This window comes from Schistocerca piceifrons, chromosome 7 (assembly GCF_021461385.2).
Source record: "Schistocerca piceifrons isolate TAMUIC-IGC-003096 chromosome 7, iqSchPice1.1, whole genome shotgun sequence".
Lineage (NCBI taxonomy): Eukaryota > Metazoa > Arthropoda > Insecta > Orthoptera > Acrididae > Schistocerca > Schistocerca piceifrons.
In genome coordinates, this window is record NC_060144.1 from 311,429,223 (window position 1) to 311,448,316 (window position 19,094).

At 43.3% G+C, this 19,094-nt stretch overlaps 1 protein-coding gene across 1 annotated transcript in view; it reads left to right on the forward strand.

The window, feature by feature from the left end:
• LOC124804636 overlaps positions 1 to 19,094 on the forward strand; it is a 530,005-nt gene that overhangs the window by 338,506 nt on the left and 172,405 nt on the right. The window contains exon 2 of the mRNA XM_047264852.1: positions 5,373 to 5,527. Coding sequence (XP_047120808.1) covers positions 5,494 to 5,527 — 34 coding nt within the window. The 5' untranslated portion in view covers positions 5,373 to 5,493. The remainder of the gene's footprint in view (positions 1 to 5,372; positions 5,528 to 19,094) is intronic.

The following is a 19,094-nucleotide window of genomic DNA, read 5'->3' on the forward strand; positions in this document are numbered from 1 at the left end:
AAAGGCTGATGATGAACGCCAGTGACATAGGCGTAAGGCCCATTTTGTTCGCGTGTTGGTCATGGACAACGTACAGTGAGGTGACAAAAGTCATTGGATAACTCTTAATATCGTGTCGGATCTCATTTTGCCCGGCGTAGTGCAGCAATTCGACGTGGTGTGGACTTAACAAACTTTGGAAGTCGTCCTGCAGAAGTAATGAGCCATACTGCCTCCATTGCTGTCCATAATTGCGGAAGTGTTGTCGATGCAGGATTTTATGCACAAACTGATTTCTTGATTATGCCTCAAATGTTCGATGGGATTCATGTCGAGCAATCTGGGTGGCCAAATCATTCGCTCGAACAGTACAGACCGAAGGAGGTGGGGCAGTGGTTAGCACTCGACCCGGATTCTGGGGAACGACGGTTCAAATTCGCGTCTGGCTATCCAGATTTAGGCTTTCTGTGATTTCCTTAAATCGCTCCATGCAAACGCTGGGATTATTTCTTTGGAAGGGCACGACCGATCTCCTTCATTTGCTTCACGCAAGCCGAGCTTGTGCTCTGTCTCTAATGACCTCGATGTCGACGGGACATTAAACCCCATTTTCCTTCCTTTCTTCGAATTGTCCAGTACGTTCGTGAAACTAGTCGCAAACAGTTTTGACCCATTGTCATGGTGCATTGTGATCCGTAAAAATTTCAGCTTTTCTTGGGAATATGACGTCCATAAATGGCTGCAAATCGTCTACAAGTAGCGGAACAACTGAAGGACAGTCCATTCCATGTAGACATAGCCCACACCATTATGGAGCTATAACCAGCTTGCACAGTGCCTTGTTGTCAGCTTGGGACCATGGCTTCGTGGGGTCTGCAACATACCTTATCGTCGGCTCTTACCAACTGAAATCTGGACTCATCTGACCTGGCCACTGCTTTCCAGTCGTCTAGGGTTCAACCGATATTGCCAGGAGCCCAGGCGCTGCAGGCGATGCCGTGCTGGTAGCAAAGGAACCCGCGTCTGTCGTCTGCTGCCATAGACCATTAACGCTAAATTTCGCCGCACTATCCTAACTGCTACTTTCGTTGCTCGTCCCACCTTGATTGTTGAGGATATTTCACACAGCGTTGCTTGTCTGTTAGTACTGACAACTTTACGCAAACGCCACTCGCTGCCCTCGTTCGGCAAATGAAGGGCGTCGGGCACTCCTTTGTGCATCGTGAGAGGTAATCCCCGAGATCTGGTATTCTCCGCACACTGACACTGTATATCGCATAATATTTAATTCCCCAACGATTTCCGAAATGGAATGTCCCACGCGTCTAATTCCAACTACCATTCCGCGTTCAAAGTCTTAAGTTCCGTCGTGCGAACATAATCACGTCGGAGACCTTTTCACATGAATCACCTGAGTACAAATAACGGCTCGGCCAGTGCACTGCCCTCGTATACCTTGTGCAAGCGACACCACCGCCATCTGTGTAAGTGCATGTCGCTGTCCTATGACTTGTCACCTCAGTGTGTAGCCCGTAATATTCCGCCATGTATGGATGTGCTGCAGCACAAAATATCGGTCTCAGAGTTTAGTCACTGACTTATTCGGAACCTACTGAGTTTTTAAAAAAAGCTATTTTTATTACGTTACGATTGTGGAAGTTGTAGCAGACGTATGGTGGGAACGCTGTCTGCCATTTGGCAACTTCCTCTCGTGCCGGAACCGCACCCAGCTGGCATTTCACGTAGCCCGCCAGTGTCTGCTCTACCGCCGCCGTCTCCCGACCTGTGGCATAACAGATGGCAAACGCGGACGCCGCTCGCGTGCAAGCGCAAGCACGTACCTCCGTTTTCGTACGTTATATGAACTCCTTTGTCAAAAGCAACAACTATTTCTACAGTCTTAAGAAACACATGAGATGTACGTGTCGCACTGTACACTATCTCTTCTTCCGCTAATGATCATCCTATTTCACTACGATAACAGATTAATATTGGTTATTGACAACACATTATTTACTTAGTGACAAAATTAGTGATTCCTAGAATAACTGTAGATTAAAGTATTTCGGTTCAAATTGGAAAATGCGAGAGATGAGAAATATTGTTTTACTTGTTCAGTTATGAGACACGGAAATGGTATGTCATCGGGTATCGATTCACAGTCAAATAATTAGTTATCCTTCAAGTCTTAGAAGATCATGAGGTCACTTAAGTGACATACTAGGGGGAATAGAAAGGACGTTATCGACGTGGAAAAACCAGTCGTCCTACAGGCACTAATAAGATTTCCTACGTCGCTAATTGTTGCACAATCTTTTCAAAACATCGAGATGGAAAGTCTCGTTGTCTGACGCTGTGGAACGAACTCTGAACAGAAGTGCCTCAAACATCGAAAGTAATAAACAGTCTTTTGAGGTTGGACTTCATTTGACAAACCTTTTTTCGGGTGAGACGAAGCTGAAATTTCTCGCTGGCTTGCGTTTTCATTCGTTTCAGGGTCGTCCTGTGATATTCGGATCATTTCGGACTGTTTTAAAGCACAGCGCGCTTCCACTGCAGGTTGCCTTTGTGAATAAGTTGGTAGTAGAGGGAAAAATTTGGTAGCCTCCGTTCACATCCACAAGTCTTCCTCTAAAACTCTCATGAACTGAAGTCCAAGTCACGCCAGACAGCTTCACAACTTCAATGGCCGGTTGACTGGTTCCTGGAAGATATCTCAAACTTTTCAGCGTTTTTATCGATACGGCCATGGGAAGACGAACACAGTGAAATTTGTCATCAATTAACATTTAATCTCTTTTGAAACGGGAAACTTAGGCGAGGCGTAGAATAGCAAACTGATGACGTTAGCTGTTTAGTCTCAAACACATAATGAGTGTTGTGTCTAGACAAGACAGCCTAGACACAATGAGAGGAAGCCGAAAGGCACACGCTTAAACTCACGCAGGCTGGCGTGAGGTCTGCAACAGGATACGTAATGAATGATATAAAGAAACGTACGTAGCTTCTGGAATACTTAACTTTAATCCACAATTGTAGAACATCTCTCGTTATGGTACATGCTTCATAATATTAATTATCAATTGAATACGGCGCCTTGCTAGGTCGTAGCAAATGTAGCTGAAGGCTATGCTAACTATCGTCTCGGCAAATGAGAGCGTATTTGTCAGTGAACCTTTCCTTGCAAAGTCGGCTGTACAACTGGGGTCGAGTGCCAGGACGTCTTTCTAGACCTGCCGTGTGGTGGCGCTCGGTCTGCAATTACTGACAGTGACGACACGCGGGCCCGACGTATACTACCGGACCGCGGCCGATTTAAAAGGCTACCACCTAGCAAGTGTGGTGTCTGGCGGTGACACCACAATGAGGACCAGTGGCAACTTCAAGAGGCACCAATGACTCACTGACATATATGAGGGATGTTCAGTAAAGACTGGCATTATAATTTCTTTCCTTCCGTAAGTGCCGTTTAACTACGTACTCCAATCGCTAGTCACAACGATGGCTCTATCAGCTGAGTGTTTGTAACCTGTAAGAGTGGCTCCTTTTCGTGAACACCGTTATGCAATAAAGTTTTGTGTTCCCTTGAAGAAGAACAGTACCGGAGGTCCGCCTACATAGCTGGGCGTAACATGTTGGCCTCCCAAGTAAGCGGGTCCGGGTTCGAAATTTTCTCCGCTCGAGGACTGGGTGCTGTGTTATTTCATCCTCATCAACTGCGCGCAAGTCACCCACTGTAGCGTCGATTGAAACAAGACTTGAACTTGGCTGCTGAACTTACCCAGATGGGGCCTCCAGGCCAACGATGCCATACGCACATTTCATTTCAGTATCGAAACCTACGACGATTTGAAGAGAGCTTATTGGAACTCTGCAATATCTCGCTGAAAATGTCTCCGTTGGCCTCAAGCTTTCAAAAATGGCCGGGAAATGCTAAATTGCAGTGAGGAGCTGGTGCACCTGTTACTGAAATAAACAGTCAGCACAACAGGTAGTATTATTTGTAACGTGAGTCATCTTGCATACATTCCTGGGATATCAATTAGGAACACACAAACAATTTTAAAACATTTGCAAATGTCTTTAGTATGTGGACGATGGCTACCGTGACTGCCTTCTCTACAGCAAATGCAAGCCTGCGTGGATGTGTGCCGCTATTGGAAACAATTTGTCGAGGGCGAGGGCTATGCTTGGTGGCAAAACATCGTCGCTACTGGTGAAACGTGGATGTACACTTTATGACCCAGAGATGAAGCGGAGTAGCACAGATTGCGTGCAGCGTGGTCAACCCCACCACAAAAAGGACGACCGCAGAAATCAGCCGATAAGGCCACGGTCGTCTATTTTATTATCGGGGGATGACGTACACTCACAGTTCCAAGACGCCCTACAGTCACGGCAGATTGCTATGAAGACGTTCTGAAACATATGATAAAGGAACAACCTCTCTTTACAATCGAAGCTTCATCACGACAATGCCAGGCCGTAATTTGCTAATGCTGTTCTCGAGTTGCTAGCACAAAAATGGATTTCTATGGTACCCCATCTGCCTTATAGTCCAGACATGGCCCGTCAGATTTTTTCTCGACCAGACTGCCAAAAAATAAACTTAAGGGACGTTCGTTTGTCAACGACGCCAAGGCAGTGAAACCCTTAAATACGACTGTGAGGAGAGTGTCCTGCAGGTCTTCCACGACTGACGAAGGGGGTGGGATACATGCGTTGCTTTGGGAGAGGGAGTATTACAATGTGTATGGGTGATTTTTTACAATAAACTGTTGTACGTGCATTAGTGCCAGTCTTTACTGCACACCCCCTACCACTATCTGAGTGAAAGTAAGTAATAGGCATAAATATTATATATATGTCCAAAAGAACAGGTACCATTGGTGACCATGCAGCTCGTTAGAATGAAATTACAATGAAATGAAATGAAATGAAACCCTTAGCTGCTTATAGGCGTTGACATACGTCAACGGGGACAGATGAAAATGTGTGCCCCGACCGGAACTCGAACCCAGGATCTCCTGCTTACATGGCAGACGCTCCATCTGAGCCACCGAGGACACAGAGGATAGTGTAACTGCAGGGATTTATCTCTGGCACGCCTCCCGCGAAACCCACATTCTCAATATATTGCCCCGCACTACATTCGTAGTGCCCCCGTCCATTATATTCATTTCATTGTAATAAGTATCTTAAATACAGGTACCATCCATTTTCACATCTCTTATCACTTTCACACTAGAGGACTGTGGCAGAGAACCTAGGCTATGTGTGTCTTGTCTGGACAGCTCTGGCTTTTTTCTGTTTGTACATACGGATGGAGTCGGCAGTTGCTACTATACAGAACGCTACAGAGTAACTGACAGCGGCGCTCCCCTGTGTTGCAGAGAGAGTGCGCGGGCAGCGGGCAGCCAGGCTGGGGTGAAGAGAGTCCATGGAGAGAGCCCCACGCACCGGCAGCAGCTCTCCAGCCGGCAAAGGGTCCTCGGACTCCGGATCCAGCTCATCATGAGCTGGACCACCATCGTCATCATCTTCGCTGGTGAGTACACCATTTAACAGCATGAGCCAGATGCTTCCAGAAAGCGCAGTGAAGATTATTCTTCTCTACAATACAGGCTGGATTTTAAATGCCAGTATTTGGCCAGCAAAGGGAGGAGAGGTGGTGGTGTGAAGCTCCTGATCACCAGACTTTGAACCAATGTACTGGTTTCAATACCAAATCTCTTTCCTGTTGTACAACGCAACTATATAAGTAAACGGGAAATGCTGAACAACGCGCTACAACAGCGGTCTGTTCTCGCTCCCACTTTATTTTATCATTATACGTCAGATCAGTCTAACACTTCTGCAACGAAATTTGTACACTGATGACCTAGCTCTACTATCTCTAGCTGACCAACAGACTGCGAAGTCACCGAGAGTAATTTAACAGAACATCTGTCCACTCTAAATGAGTAATTTAAGATATGTAGGTCTTTATCAGTGCTTAATACGGCTGAAGCTGGTTGCTGCCATCTAAATAACAGAATAAAATCTGTCAGTTTCGTACCACAATACTCAACTACCTTTCAAACAGCATACTGTAACTAGTGCCTCGAAGGTAATTACAACAGCTTGTCATATCGAAACCCACACTAGCTCTTATTCAACAGTTCACAAGAAACGCCCTCACTCTCAGTAACATAGGGTTGAAATTGTGGAATAGAACCGGCGCCGCCGATCACCCCTTCCCCCCCCCCCCCACCACCACAACGCGGGTAAGTAAGTCACGTGACGCATCGATCGCCGGCATGAACTAAATAAGGACGGGAAGAATCAGAAAAAGAAAGTGCATCCGTATCAGATTGACAACACGTATAACCAGGATACACATGTTAGAAGCCACTAATAAATAATCCGTTGCAATGTGAAAACGTTACACCAAAACTATGAGATGTTTTCAACACGAATTGCTAAAGATATCGCAGTGTCGTCTAAACGGTAAACGCTAACCCAACAAAAGCTGTGGAAACCAGGGTGATGACAAACCTCGGTAAAAGAAACGGGGTGGGGGCGGTACGATATGAAACCTATGAAAGAACATACCAGAACACTACGCCGTGTGTTATCGAGGCATTAGAGGTACGTGTGTGCAGTCTGACGCGTGAAAACGAACACCCGTCATGTACCATCAAAGAAATGTAAAGAAGTAAGAACTGAACACTAACACTATAATGCCAACAAATATAGTGTAGCAACCACCGTGGTTACATGTCCAAGACTGAAGCAATGAGTAGGTCAAGGCAATGTTAACTTGTGTCATATAGAACGTGTGAAAAAAACTAGAAAGGTACTAAACTAAAAACATCCTTCCCATCTCAAGAATAATAACTGCAGCCTAAAAAAATGACGTTAAAAACCAACAAGAAGTATGCGTAAAGACATATTCCTGTACATGTTGAAAACCAGTAAAACTGTGTGTAGTTACGTCTACTGTACGAAACTGCTAGCGAGAAGTACAGTCACAAACAATATTTATGTATCCCTCGTAAAGTTGCGTGTTATATATACAACACAAGAAAGCGTTGCAATCAGTACTTAGTCGTAACCAGTGAACTATGTTAATGTATTCTAATATACAGCGAAACAAATGTAAAGAAGAAGCCCACTGCAATTATCAATGAATTACATGATCAAAAACTTAAAACTTCCAACCTGTTGTACATTAGTCTACAACCATACTTCAGGAAACCTAGGTGTACTTCAAACAGACCAATCTTAAAAACTTGTTGCACAAGCCGTAAACGTTAGTCATGGTAGAGAACACCCTATGTGAATGAATGCTTAACACACCAGCGTGAACTAAAGAAGGGCGGGAAGAATCAGAAAAAGTGCATCTGTATCAGAATTGAGAACACGTATTACCAGGGCACCCATGTTAGAAATCACTAATAATAAATAATCCGTTGCAAGAGGTAAATCCTAATACAAAAACGAAAAAAGAGAAAAGGAACAGTGAAAGATAGCGTTCGACGTTTATGTACAGCCAGTATATGTGACTTATGCAGGGGTAAATGTGTTCTGCTACACTGTGTGCAAACATTGCTACATTCTTAATTACAGAAAATGAGAATTTGAATGCAGCGACCTGAACGTCTACCATCTTTAATCATAATCGTACTCTTCACACTTATACCGAAGAAGGAAAAAGGAAAAACTCGATTCTATGGAAGTACATATTGTAAGTAAAACGGTACTATGAATACTTACAACGAAGAAAGGAAAAAGAGAAAAACATATAATCTCGGTAATATGAAGATGCATACGGTCAAGAAACTGGTTGACACGTGCTCAAAAGCTGAGGTGAATGTTATGCCACAAAACTTAACACTAAAAACGTGTGGAAAGCAACACAGGAACGAAAGCTTACCCTGCCCGACGTCTAGGAAGATTCTCACCTCTGGTCCAGTCAAAACAGCGGCCAGCATTCAAGGACATATCCATAGTTTTCTGTTCAAAAGAAATAAGACGTAGGAAGTCAGAATCGAAAGTAAACGTAACTGAAAGAACCACAAAAGATAGAGGAAAACGCATTTACCTACTAGACAGAACGACCTCTTTGATCATCACGTGCCGACCGTTACACAAACATTCAAATTAAACCGGCCAAAGATGAAAAATCAGTCAAAGAAAGATATCTCAGGAGCACGTCACTATCGATCTTGGGGATGTCATGCAAAACTATCGTAACCAAAAATGTGGCCAGAAATTCTGTCACACGGAATCACTGGGTGAATATCGTACGCGCAAACAAAACGGAAAATAGGAAATGTCCGTATGTTGATAATAACAACTATAAGTCCGCTGTCGCAGGAAAATATGCTCAGCATCAAATTCGACAGGAAAAGTCATTTATATCAAACAAGATAAACCATCATAAAAGATAGCCAGGGAATTACTAAGAAATACATTTAAGTAGTGGAAATTCGTAATGGTTCCCAATAAAATGTATGCATACAAATCTAAGTGCATAGGAAATTACGGAAACAGTCGAAAAACCATTTGTTCTTGGATTCTGCATGTTCATTCAGTAAATTCATAGCCTCCCTGTGTAAGGCCATGAGATTTCTAAATCTTCCGAGGAGTCCATTGTACCTCTTTTGTCTGGGAAACGTAAAACTTTAAGATTTTCATTAATATCTGCAGCAGTATGCTTCGTTGTTTTTAGGTGTCCTTTAAATGTTGTTGTGATCTTCAGTCCTGAGACTGGTTTGATGCAGCTCTCCATGTTACTCTATCCTGTGCAAGGTTCTTCATCTCCCAGTACCTACTGCAACCTACATCCTTCTGAATCTGTTTAGTGTATTCATCTCTTGGTCTCCCTCTACGATTTTTACCCTCCACGCTGCCCTCCAATACTAAGTTGGTAACCACGTGATGCCTCAGAACATGTCCTACCAACCGATCCCTTCTTATAGTTGAGTTGTGCCACAAACTTCTCTTCTCCCCAATCCTCTTCAATACCTCCTCATTAGTTGTATGATCTACCCATCTAATCTTCAGCATTCTTCTGTAGCACCACATTACGAAAGCTTCTATTCTATTCTTGTCCAAACTAGTTATCGTCCATGTTTCACTTCCATACATGCCAACGCTCCATACAAATACTTTCAGAAACAACTTCCTGACACTTAAATCAATACTCGATGTTAACAAATTTCTCTTCTTCAGAAACGCTTTCCTTGCCATTGCCAGTCTACATTTTATATCCTCTCTACTTCGACCATCATCAGTTATTTTGCTCCCCAAATAGCAAAACTCCTTTACTACTTAAAGTGTCTCATTTCCTAATCCAATTCCCTCAGCATCACCCGACTTAATTCGAGTACAATTCATTATCCTCGTTTTGTTTTTGTTGATGTTCATCTTATACCCTCCTTTCAAGACACTGTAAATTCCGTTCAACTGCTCTTCCAAGTCCTTTGCTGTCTCTGGCAGAATTACAGTTTCATCGGCGAACCTCAAAGTTTTATTTCTTCTCCATGGATTTTAATACCTACTCCGAATTTTTCTTTTGTTTCCTTCACTGCTTGCTCAATATACAGATTGAACAACATCGGGGAGAGGCTACAACCCTGTCTTACTCCCTACCCAACCACTGCTTCCCTTTCATGTCCCTCGACTCTTATAACTGGCATCTGGTTTCTGTACAAATTGTAAATAGCCTTTCGCTCCCTGTATTTTACCCCTGCCACCTTTAGAATTTGAAAGAGAGTATTCCAGTCAACATTGTCAAAACCTTTCTCTAAGTCTACAAATGCTAGAAACGTAGGTTTGCCTTTCCTTAATCTTTCTTCTAAGATACGTCGTAAGGTCAGTATTGCCTCACGTGTTCCAGTGTTTCTACGGAATCCAAACTGATCTTCCCCGAGGTTGGCTTCTACTAGTTTTTCCATTCGTCTGTAAAGAATTCGTGTTAGTATTTTGCAGCTGTGACTTATTAAGCTGATAATTCGGTAATTTTCACATCTGTCAACACCTGCTTTCTTTGGGATTGGAATTATTATATTCTTCTTGAAGTCTGAGGGTATTTCACCTGTTTCATACATCTTGCTCACCAGACGGTAGAGTTTTGTCAGGACTGGCTCTCCCACGGCCGTCAGTAAATCCAATGGAATATTGTCTACTCCGGGGGCCTTGTTTCGACTCAGGTCTTTCAGTGCTCTGTCAAACTCATCACGCAGTATCGTATCTCCCATTTTATCTTCATCTACATCCTCTTCCATTTCCATAATATTGTCCTCAAGTATATCGCCCATGTATAGACCCTCTATATACTCCTTCCACCTTTCTGCTTTCCCTTCTTTGCTTAGAACTGGGTTTCCATCTGAGCTCTTGATATTCATACAAGTTATTCTTTTATCTCCAAAGGTCTCTTTAATTTTCCTGTAGGCGGTATCTATCTTACCCCTAGTGAGATAGGCCTCTACATCCTTACATTTGTCCTCTAGCCATCCCTGCTTAGCCATTTTGCACTTCCTGTCGATCTCATTTTTGAGTCGTTTGTATTCCTTTTTGCCTGTTTCACTTACTGCATTTTTATATTTTCTCCTTTCATCAATTAAATTCAATATTTCTTCTGTTACCCAAGGATTTCTACTAGCCCTCGTCTTTTTACCTACTTGATCCTCTGCTGCCTTCACTACTTCATCCCTCAAAGCTACCCATTCTTCTTCTACTGTATTTATTTCCCCCATTCCTGTCAATTAGTCCCTTATGCTCTCCCTGAATCTCTGTACAACCTCTGGTTCTTTTAGTTTATCCAGGTCCCATCTCCTTAAATTCCCACCTTTTTGCAGTTTCTTCAGTTTTAATCTACAGGTCATAACCAATATATTGTGGTCAGGGTCCACATCTGCCCCTGGAAATGTCTTACAATTTAAAACCTGGTTCCTAAATCTCTGTCTTACCATTATATAATCTATCTGATACCTTTTAGTATCTCCAGGGTTCTTCCATGTATACAACCTTCTTTCATGATTCTTAAACCAAGTGTAAGTTATGATTATGTTGTGCTCTGTGCAAAATTCTACCATGCGGCTTCCTCTTTCATTTCTGTCCCCCAATTCATATTCACCTACGATGTTTCCTTCTCTCCCTTTTCCTACACTCGAATTCCAGTCACCCATGACTATTAAATTTTCGTCTCCCTTCACAATCTGAATAATTTCTTTTATTTCATCATACATTTCTTCAATTTCTTCGTCATCTGCAGAGCTAGTTGGCATATAAACTTGTACTACTGTAGTAGGTGTGGGCTTCGTGTCTATCTTGGCCATAATAATGCGTTCACTATGCTGTTTGTAGTAGCTTACCCGCATTCCTATTTTCCTATTCATTATTAAACCTACTCCTGCATGACCCCTATTTGATTTTGTGTTTATAATCCTGTAGTCAGCTGACCAGAAGTCTTGTTCCTCCTGCCACCGAACTTCACTAATTCCCATTATATCTAACTTCAACCTATCCATTTCCCTTTTTAAATTTTCTAACCTACCTGCCCGATTAAGGGATCTGACATTCCACGCTCCGATCCGTAGAATGCCAGTTTTCTTTCTCCTGATAACGACATCCTCTTGAGTAGTCCCCGCCCGGAGATCCGATTGGGGGACTATTTTACCTCCGGAATATTTTACCCAAGAGGACGCCATCATCATGTAATCATACAGTAAAGCTGCATGCCCTCGGGAAAAATTACGGCTGTAGTTTCCCCTTGCTTTCAGCCGTTCGCAGTACCAGCACAGCAAGGCTGTTTTGGTTATTGTTACAAGGCCAGATCAGTCAATCATCCAGACTGTTGCCCTTGCAACTACTGAAAAGGCTGCTGCCCCTCTTCAGGAACCACACGTTTGTCTGGCCTCTCAACAGATACCCCTCCGTTGTGGTTGCACCTACGGTACGGCTATCTGTATCGCTGAGGCACGCAAGCCTCCCCACCAACGGCAAGGTCCATGGTTCATGGAGGGAGGGAACTATGTGTCATGTAATGATATAATTTTGCTGGTACATTCGGTGCTATGTGTGGATGATGTCTGCAAAATGTTTTGCGAATAGATTAATAGTAAAGAAGTTTATTTTACTCATGTGGCTTACATGGTCATTTTAGTCTTATTTAAGGACTTCATAGATAAAAGATTAAATATATACAAAATATAGGTAATAAATAAGCAAACAAATATTACAACTGAATATTTCGGTCTCTTAGCCACTCTACAGCTCTTCGTGTCACCAAATGTAGCTCGCTGAGTCCATCAGGAAATTTTCGAAGTCTACTCTCTTCAATCAGATGCTGCATAGTTTTCTCAGGATCACCACAGTCATACGCCGGGGCATCCGGGACCTCCATTAATACAGACAGGCATCACATTTTACATCCCTTGTACGGAATCGATTCAGGGATTTCCATAGTTTTCTCGGAAGAGCAAATGCTATCACACGTTTGTTGTGGCCTGTTATAAGACGAGAATTATTCGGAGAGAACTTCTGCCAAACCTCTTCCCATTCTTGGCAAAAATCATGTAAAAGAGGCGAATCTTGCGTTGACCGGTGTGGTCTTCTACATTTGAGTCTTCTGGCAGGTATAATCTGTAGTTGATTATATAGAAGGGAATTCTGGCTAGTAAAACACTTTTAGGACTCCCTTATTGCTGCTGTTTCTCGTCACATTGGTGGAGGTGCAATATTACAAAACACAGTCAGCCCTGGACATGATGTTGATTTAGTACTGTCACTGATTATTCTCATTGCTTAACGCAGTTTGACGTCAATTATGTGTACGTGTGCATTATTTTTCCATGCTGGAGCAAAGTATTCTACCGTGGACTAAATTAATGCCAATGTGGTAGTACGAAGAATATCTGCATTTGCACGCCATCCTGACCCAGCCAGTTTTCTGACAATAACAGTTTTGGTGTTCACCTCTTTTGCTGCGTATTCTAAATGGTTCTCAAAGGTAAGAGTCCGGTCTAAAATGCCCCCCATGTATTTTGTGTATAGGTTGTGTTCCAGGGCAAAGTTTCCGAAGACCACATTTAATTTGAGGTTTGCCTCACGTTCATTATTATGGTAAGCATGTACCTCCGTTTTAGATCGATTCGGTTTCAATCTCCAGTTCTTGAAATAGTCGCCCATTATGTGTAAATCTGTGGTCAGAGGCCCGTCACACTCTTCCAGGTTTCTTGCTTGATAAGCTAGTGCTAGGTCGTCAGCAAATAGTATATTTTTTTGTAGCGCTAGTGTTGGGCATATCGTTGGTACAAAGATTAAGAGCGGCGGTGATAACACAGAGCCCTGCGGTAGCTCATCACTCAGCCTTCGCCATATGCTCCCTTTGTTTCCAAGGAACACTTGAAATCGTCTGTTGCTGAGGATGCTATCCATTTAATTAACTAACTTTTTACATGGTATGATTTATGCAAATTTAGGCAGCAGACAACGGGCCATATAGTAACGAAGTAATAAGCGATAATTTTGTGCAGGCTGTCAGCGAGAAAAATCGCAAAGTGTTCACATTCTCAAATACTGCATCAACGTAGTGTAGATTATTTGCGCGCCTTGAGTTATGCTACCACAAGACACAGACACAGTTTGTGACTTGAGTATTACTAGACAGTGTGTTAAACCTTTAACGTAAGATTATACCTCGCAATGAGTAGATCATGATAGCATTTTAAATTTTCAAATTAGGTCAGTATTTATGTGAAATATGAAAATTTCGCTGTCGTTGGAAGCCATTAGATAGGTAACTTGCAACTGAAACTGGATTATCGTTTTAGCCGTTGAGTGATAGAAATGTAAAAATACAGAGTTACACAGAAGTCACCTAAAAATCTCAGTTTAAGTATACTACGAAAACGCTTACTCCGTAGAGAATCCTATCCTATGAGAATGACAAGCATATGTCATAAAAAGACAGTCAAATAATGAACACCATGGATGATTTGTAATTTTCTCTTTGTCTGTTCATTTTTACATCATCAATTGCTTACCTTTATTCTTTGTAGTCTATCTGATTAAGGGTTGAGCAATTTACTATGTGTATTAGATTGCTCACCAATTTTATTTTCTACGAAGTTCATGAGCTACAAGTTTTACCTTTACACGTGTGTTAAACACAAATCTATGACTCAGCCTTCCGTGAACGAGAGAGCCTACTTAAATTTCGTGACTATAGAGCGTAAGGAAGTTTCAGCACCTAACTCTCAGCCTCATATTTCGTTTATCGTCTCCCTCAATTTACCGGATTACTGTTTCCTTTCTTCTGGAAGAACTTCTTAATGGATGGTCGCGTTCGTGGTGGCACTTTACGTGAGGGGATCGTCTTTACTGATTGTGTGTGAATGCCACCTATTAACCAACGTCGCATCCTGCATTGTGCGTTCCCATCGTTCATGCGTGGAACAGTGATCATTCTGCTCTTTGTCTGGACATTGTGTTTTGCGTGCTCGTGTCAAACTGCGAGAAATAAGTGGCGGAGCACGGCTTAGCATGAACACTACGAAAGTGCATTATGATCGACAAAGCTGACGACGGGTTACCTTTAAGATCCGCTAGTTCTTTATCACCTCTTCTCATGACAAAAAAAAAAGCCTAGGGTACAACAGCAATCTTTCTCAATAACTGTGTCCCATTTCTCATGCACCGCAACATGTACAATGCTGCCCAATAAATTTGCAGCATACTAATGAGATTTCACTTATTGTGCTTATTCAGTACAGTAGGAATATGTGGTGGTATTCGGCACTAGGATTAAAGGCTGCGCCGGATTGATTAAGTTACAAAAAGCAAAAATTAGTACATTTATTTTTTCCAATAACCTTGAAAGAACTTGACAAATGGCAACAAAAAGATTTTACAACGCGAAATTCATTTGATGTCAAGCAATTAAGAACTTATACTTCTATAGTTACATCCAAAATGTGTCGTAAACAACAAGGTAACACTCATCAATCACTGTAAAGACAAAACTAACGAGGAATTTCCTGAAAATTTTAAAAAGGTCAACAGGTGTTAGAGGACTGTATTTAAAAACCAGAGCACTTTTGGAAAAGCAGTGTAATGATAGTAAAAGCAAAATCTAAACAAGGCTACAAAATGATTCTGACATAAAAGTCAGATGTTCAATTATTCTTCACTGGTTTCAGTTTCAAACCCCACAACCTTGACACAGACACGTCGTTTAAATATCTAAACTTAATGTTGCAAAGCGATAAAAAATGGAACGAGCATGTAAGGATTGTAATAGGCATGGCGAATGGTCGGCTTCGGTTCATGGGGAGAACCGTAAAAAAAGTTGGTTCATCTGCAAGGGACACCACAAAAGGACACTAGTATTAGCCATTCTTGAGTACTGCTCGAGGGTGGGTTCTGTACCAAATTACATTAAGGGAAGACATCGAAGCAAATCAGATGCGGACTGCTACATTTGTTACCGGTAGGTTCGAACAACACGCAACTATTACAGAGATGCGTCGGGAACTCAAATGGGAATCCCTGGAGGGAAGGCGGCAATCATAATTGGAAACTGACTACCGAACAATTCTATATCTCTGAACGTTCATTTTGCGTAAGGACTACGAAGATAAGATAATGGATGGCAGGGCTCATACTGAGGCATATAGAAAGTAGTTTTTCCCTTGCTGTATTTTCGAGTGGAACGCAAAGGAAATGATCAGCACCAGTACACGGTACCCCCCGCCAGGCACAGTACGGTGGCTTGTAGATGTAGATGCAGATGCAGATCGGGCCTCACTTGGCTGTTATTAGCATTCACCTGTTTCTATTACACATACGGACTGATAAACAATCAATCCTCGTCAGTGTCTGCAGGCTGTTCATAAATTCAAACTAACATTGAATATGACGGAGACAAAATATACACTCAGACTCATAAATTAAGGATAATTGCAGAATGTGGTTCCACACAAATTGGCACTACACAAAACTGGCGCCAATAGCATAGACACATAGGGAACACACACGGCACACATCCGTAAGTCCATGGTATTGTTGATAAGTTGAGAAAACCGTCCCGAAAAACATGTGCTACAAAACGCCACTGTTTCCGGCGCATGTACCTCGACATCAATATGGGATATGATCACCATGCACACGTACACAGGCCGCACAACGCGTAGGCATACTCTGGATCAGGTGCTCGAGCAGCTGCTGGGGTATAGTCTCCCATTCTTGCACCAGTGCCTGTCGGAGCTCCTGAAGTGTCCTAGGGATGTGAAGACGTGCAGCGATACGTCGACCGAGAGCATCCCAGACGTGCTGAATGGGGTTTAAGTCTGGAGAACAGGCAGGCCACTCCATTCGCCTGATACCTTCTGTTTCAAGGTTCTCCTCCACGATGGCAACTCGGTGGGGCCGTGCGTTATCATCGATCAGGAAGAACGTGGGACGCACCGCACCCCTGAAAAGGCGGACAAACTGGTGCGAAATGACGTCCCGATACACCTGACCTGTTACAGTTCCTCTAGCAAAGACACGCAGAGTTGTACGTGCACCAATCATAATCCCACTCCACACCATCAAACCACGATCTCCATACAGGTCCCTTTCAAGGACATTAAGGGGTTGGTATCTGGTTCCTGGTTCACGCCGAATGAAAACCCGGCGAGAGTCACTGTTCAGGCTATACCTGGACTCGTCCGTGAGCATAACCTGGGACCACTGTTCCAATAACCATATACTGTGTTCTTGACACCAGGCTTTACAGGGTCTCCTGTGACCAGGGGTCAGTGGAATGCACCTTGCAGGTCTCCGGGCGAATAAATCATGTCTGTTCAGTCGTCTGTAGACTGTGTGCGTCTGGAGACAACTGTTCCGGTGGCTGTGGTAAGGTCCCAAGCAAGGCTACCTGCAGTGCCGTACTTCGTGGCCGTCTGCGGGCACTGATGGTGGCATATCGGTCTTCTTATGGTGTTGTACACTGTGGACGTCCTGTGCTGTAGCGCCTGGACACGTTTCCTGTCCGCCATAATCTTGAGATCACACTTTGTGGCACACAGAGGGCCCATGATACGACCTGCTGTGTTTGACCAGCCTCCAGTCGCCCTAGTATTCTACCCCTCATAACGTCATCAATATGTGTTCTTTGAGCCATTTTCAACCCACAGTCACCATTAGCACGTCTGAAAACGTCTGCAAACCTACTCGCTGCACCGTACTCTGACATGTATCGACACACCTCTGCGTATGTGGACTGATGCCAGCGCCACCGTGCGACAACCGCAGGTCAAATGCACCGCATGGTCATACCCCGAGGTGATTTAAACCCACAAACCGCCCACCAAAGCGTTGTTTCACCATGTATCAGCATTATCCTTAATTGAAGAGCATGAGTGTATTCCGTGAAGTACCCACTTGTTGGAAACGCAGATTGTTGGAGTATTGAATATGCTAGAGCGTATTGTCTGTGATTGAGAATAAATGGGTGTTAAATTTTTTCACTGCTTTATTGTTATGATCCTGTTACGTTAGAATAAATTTTCATAATGAGCCTCACTGCAGAGCCGGCATCGATGTAGCAGGGAGTCCCGTATTCGCTGGAAAATGCCTGGTGTGTTCTGTATTTGAGTGGCTGATGCAAGAATTCTTGCAACCAATTCCACCTCCGAGTCACTAGGGTAGAATGCACGTCGGCTTTCATATAACCCTAGAGGAAGAAGTCTAATTGGCTGAAGTTTGGGGGTCTTGCAGACCAATGTACACAATCTGGTTTCTGTACGAATTGTAAATAGCCTTTCGCTTCCTGTATTTTACCCCTGCCACCTTCAGAATATGAAAATTGCAGCTATAAGAGTCGAGGGACATGAAAGGGAAGCAGTGGTTGGGAAGGGAGTGAGACAGGGTTGTAGCCTCTCCCCGATGTTATTCAATCTGTACATTGAGCAAGCAGTGAAGGAAACAAAAGAAAAATTCGGAGTAGGTTTTAAAATCCATGGAGAAGAAATAAAAACTTTAAGGTTGGCCGATGACATTATAATTCTGTCAGAGACAGCAAAGGACTTGGAAGAGCAGTTGAACGGAATGGATAGTGTCTTGAAAGGAGGATATAAGATGAACATCAACAAAAGCAAAACGAGGATAATGGAATGTAGTCGAATTAAGTCGAGCGATCCTGAGGGAATTAGATTGTCAAAAACTTTCTCTAAGCCTACAAATGCTAGAAACGTAGGTTTGCCTTTCCTTAATCTAGCTTATAAGATAAGTCGTAGGGTCAGTACTGCCTCACGTGTTCCAGTATTTCTACGGAATCCAAACTGATCTTCCCCGAGGTCGGCATCCACCAGTTTTTTCCATTCGTCTGAAAAGAATTCGCGTTAGTATTTTGCAGCCGTGACTTATTAAACTGATATTTCGGTAATTTTCACATCTGTCAACACCTGCTTTCTTTGGGATTGGAATTATTATATTCTTCTTGAAGTCTGAGGGTATTTCGCCTGTCTCATACATTTTTCTCATCAGTCTAACATTACAATATTGTTATAATTCCGAACCTCCTCAAGTGCGGTACTCGAGTGGTATAGGCTTTTGTTCTTTTCCTTCACCTTCCGATGGCGCCAATTGAATATGAACGCACCATCAAAAATCTCGGCACGTAAAATGTAGACCTGATAAAAAGTCACAGACGCACCTGACCGGAAAATAGTTAACTATCGCCACAAAACTGGGTGACGTGATTTGCGCCGTGGTTGTATCTGCCAGTTCGGAGAAAGGCAAAGGCATACCACCTGTTATAGGAACGTCGTTAGTAACGCACTAAGGTGTTCAAACCAGCCTTCGAGCTGACGATAGCTGTACTGCTGACTGGCTACTTGTTGGCGCTCAGTTCCGTCGGTATCTGCGTAGGCAGGCTGCATTCCTATGTTTGCTGGCTGCGGACGTGAGGCGAAAGCTGCCCAGTGTGGGAGGGAGCCAGAGCTACCTCCCTGCACTCCGCCCCGCATTCAAACGACCTGGCCCGCCGTACAAAGCGAGGGCCTCGTGAATGATTACAACACCACTTGCACCTCAGTGGAATACGCGCTCGCCATCAAACGCTGCGGAACAGCTACGGC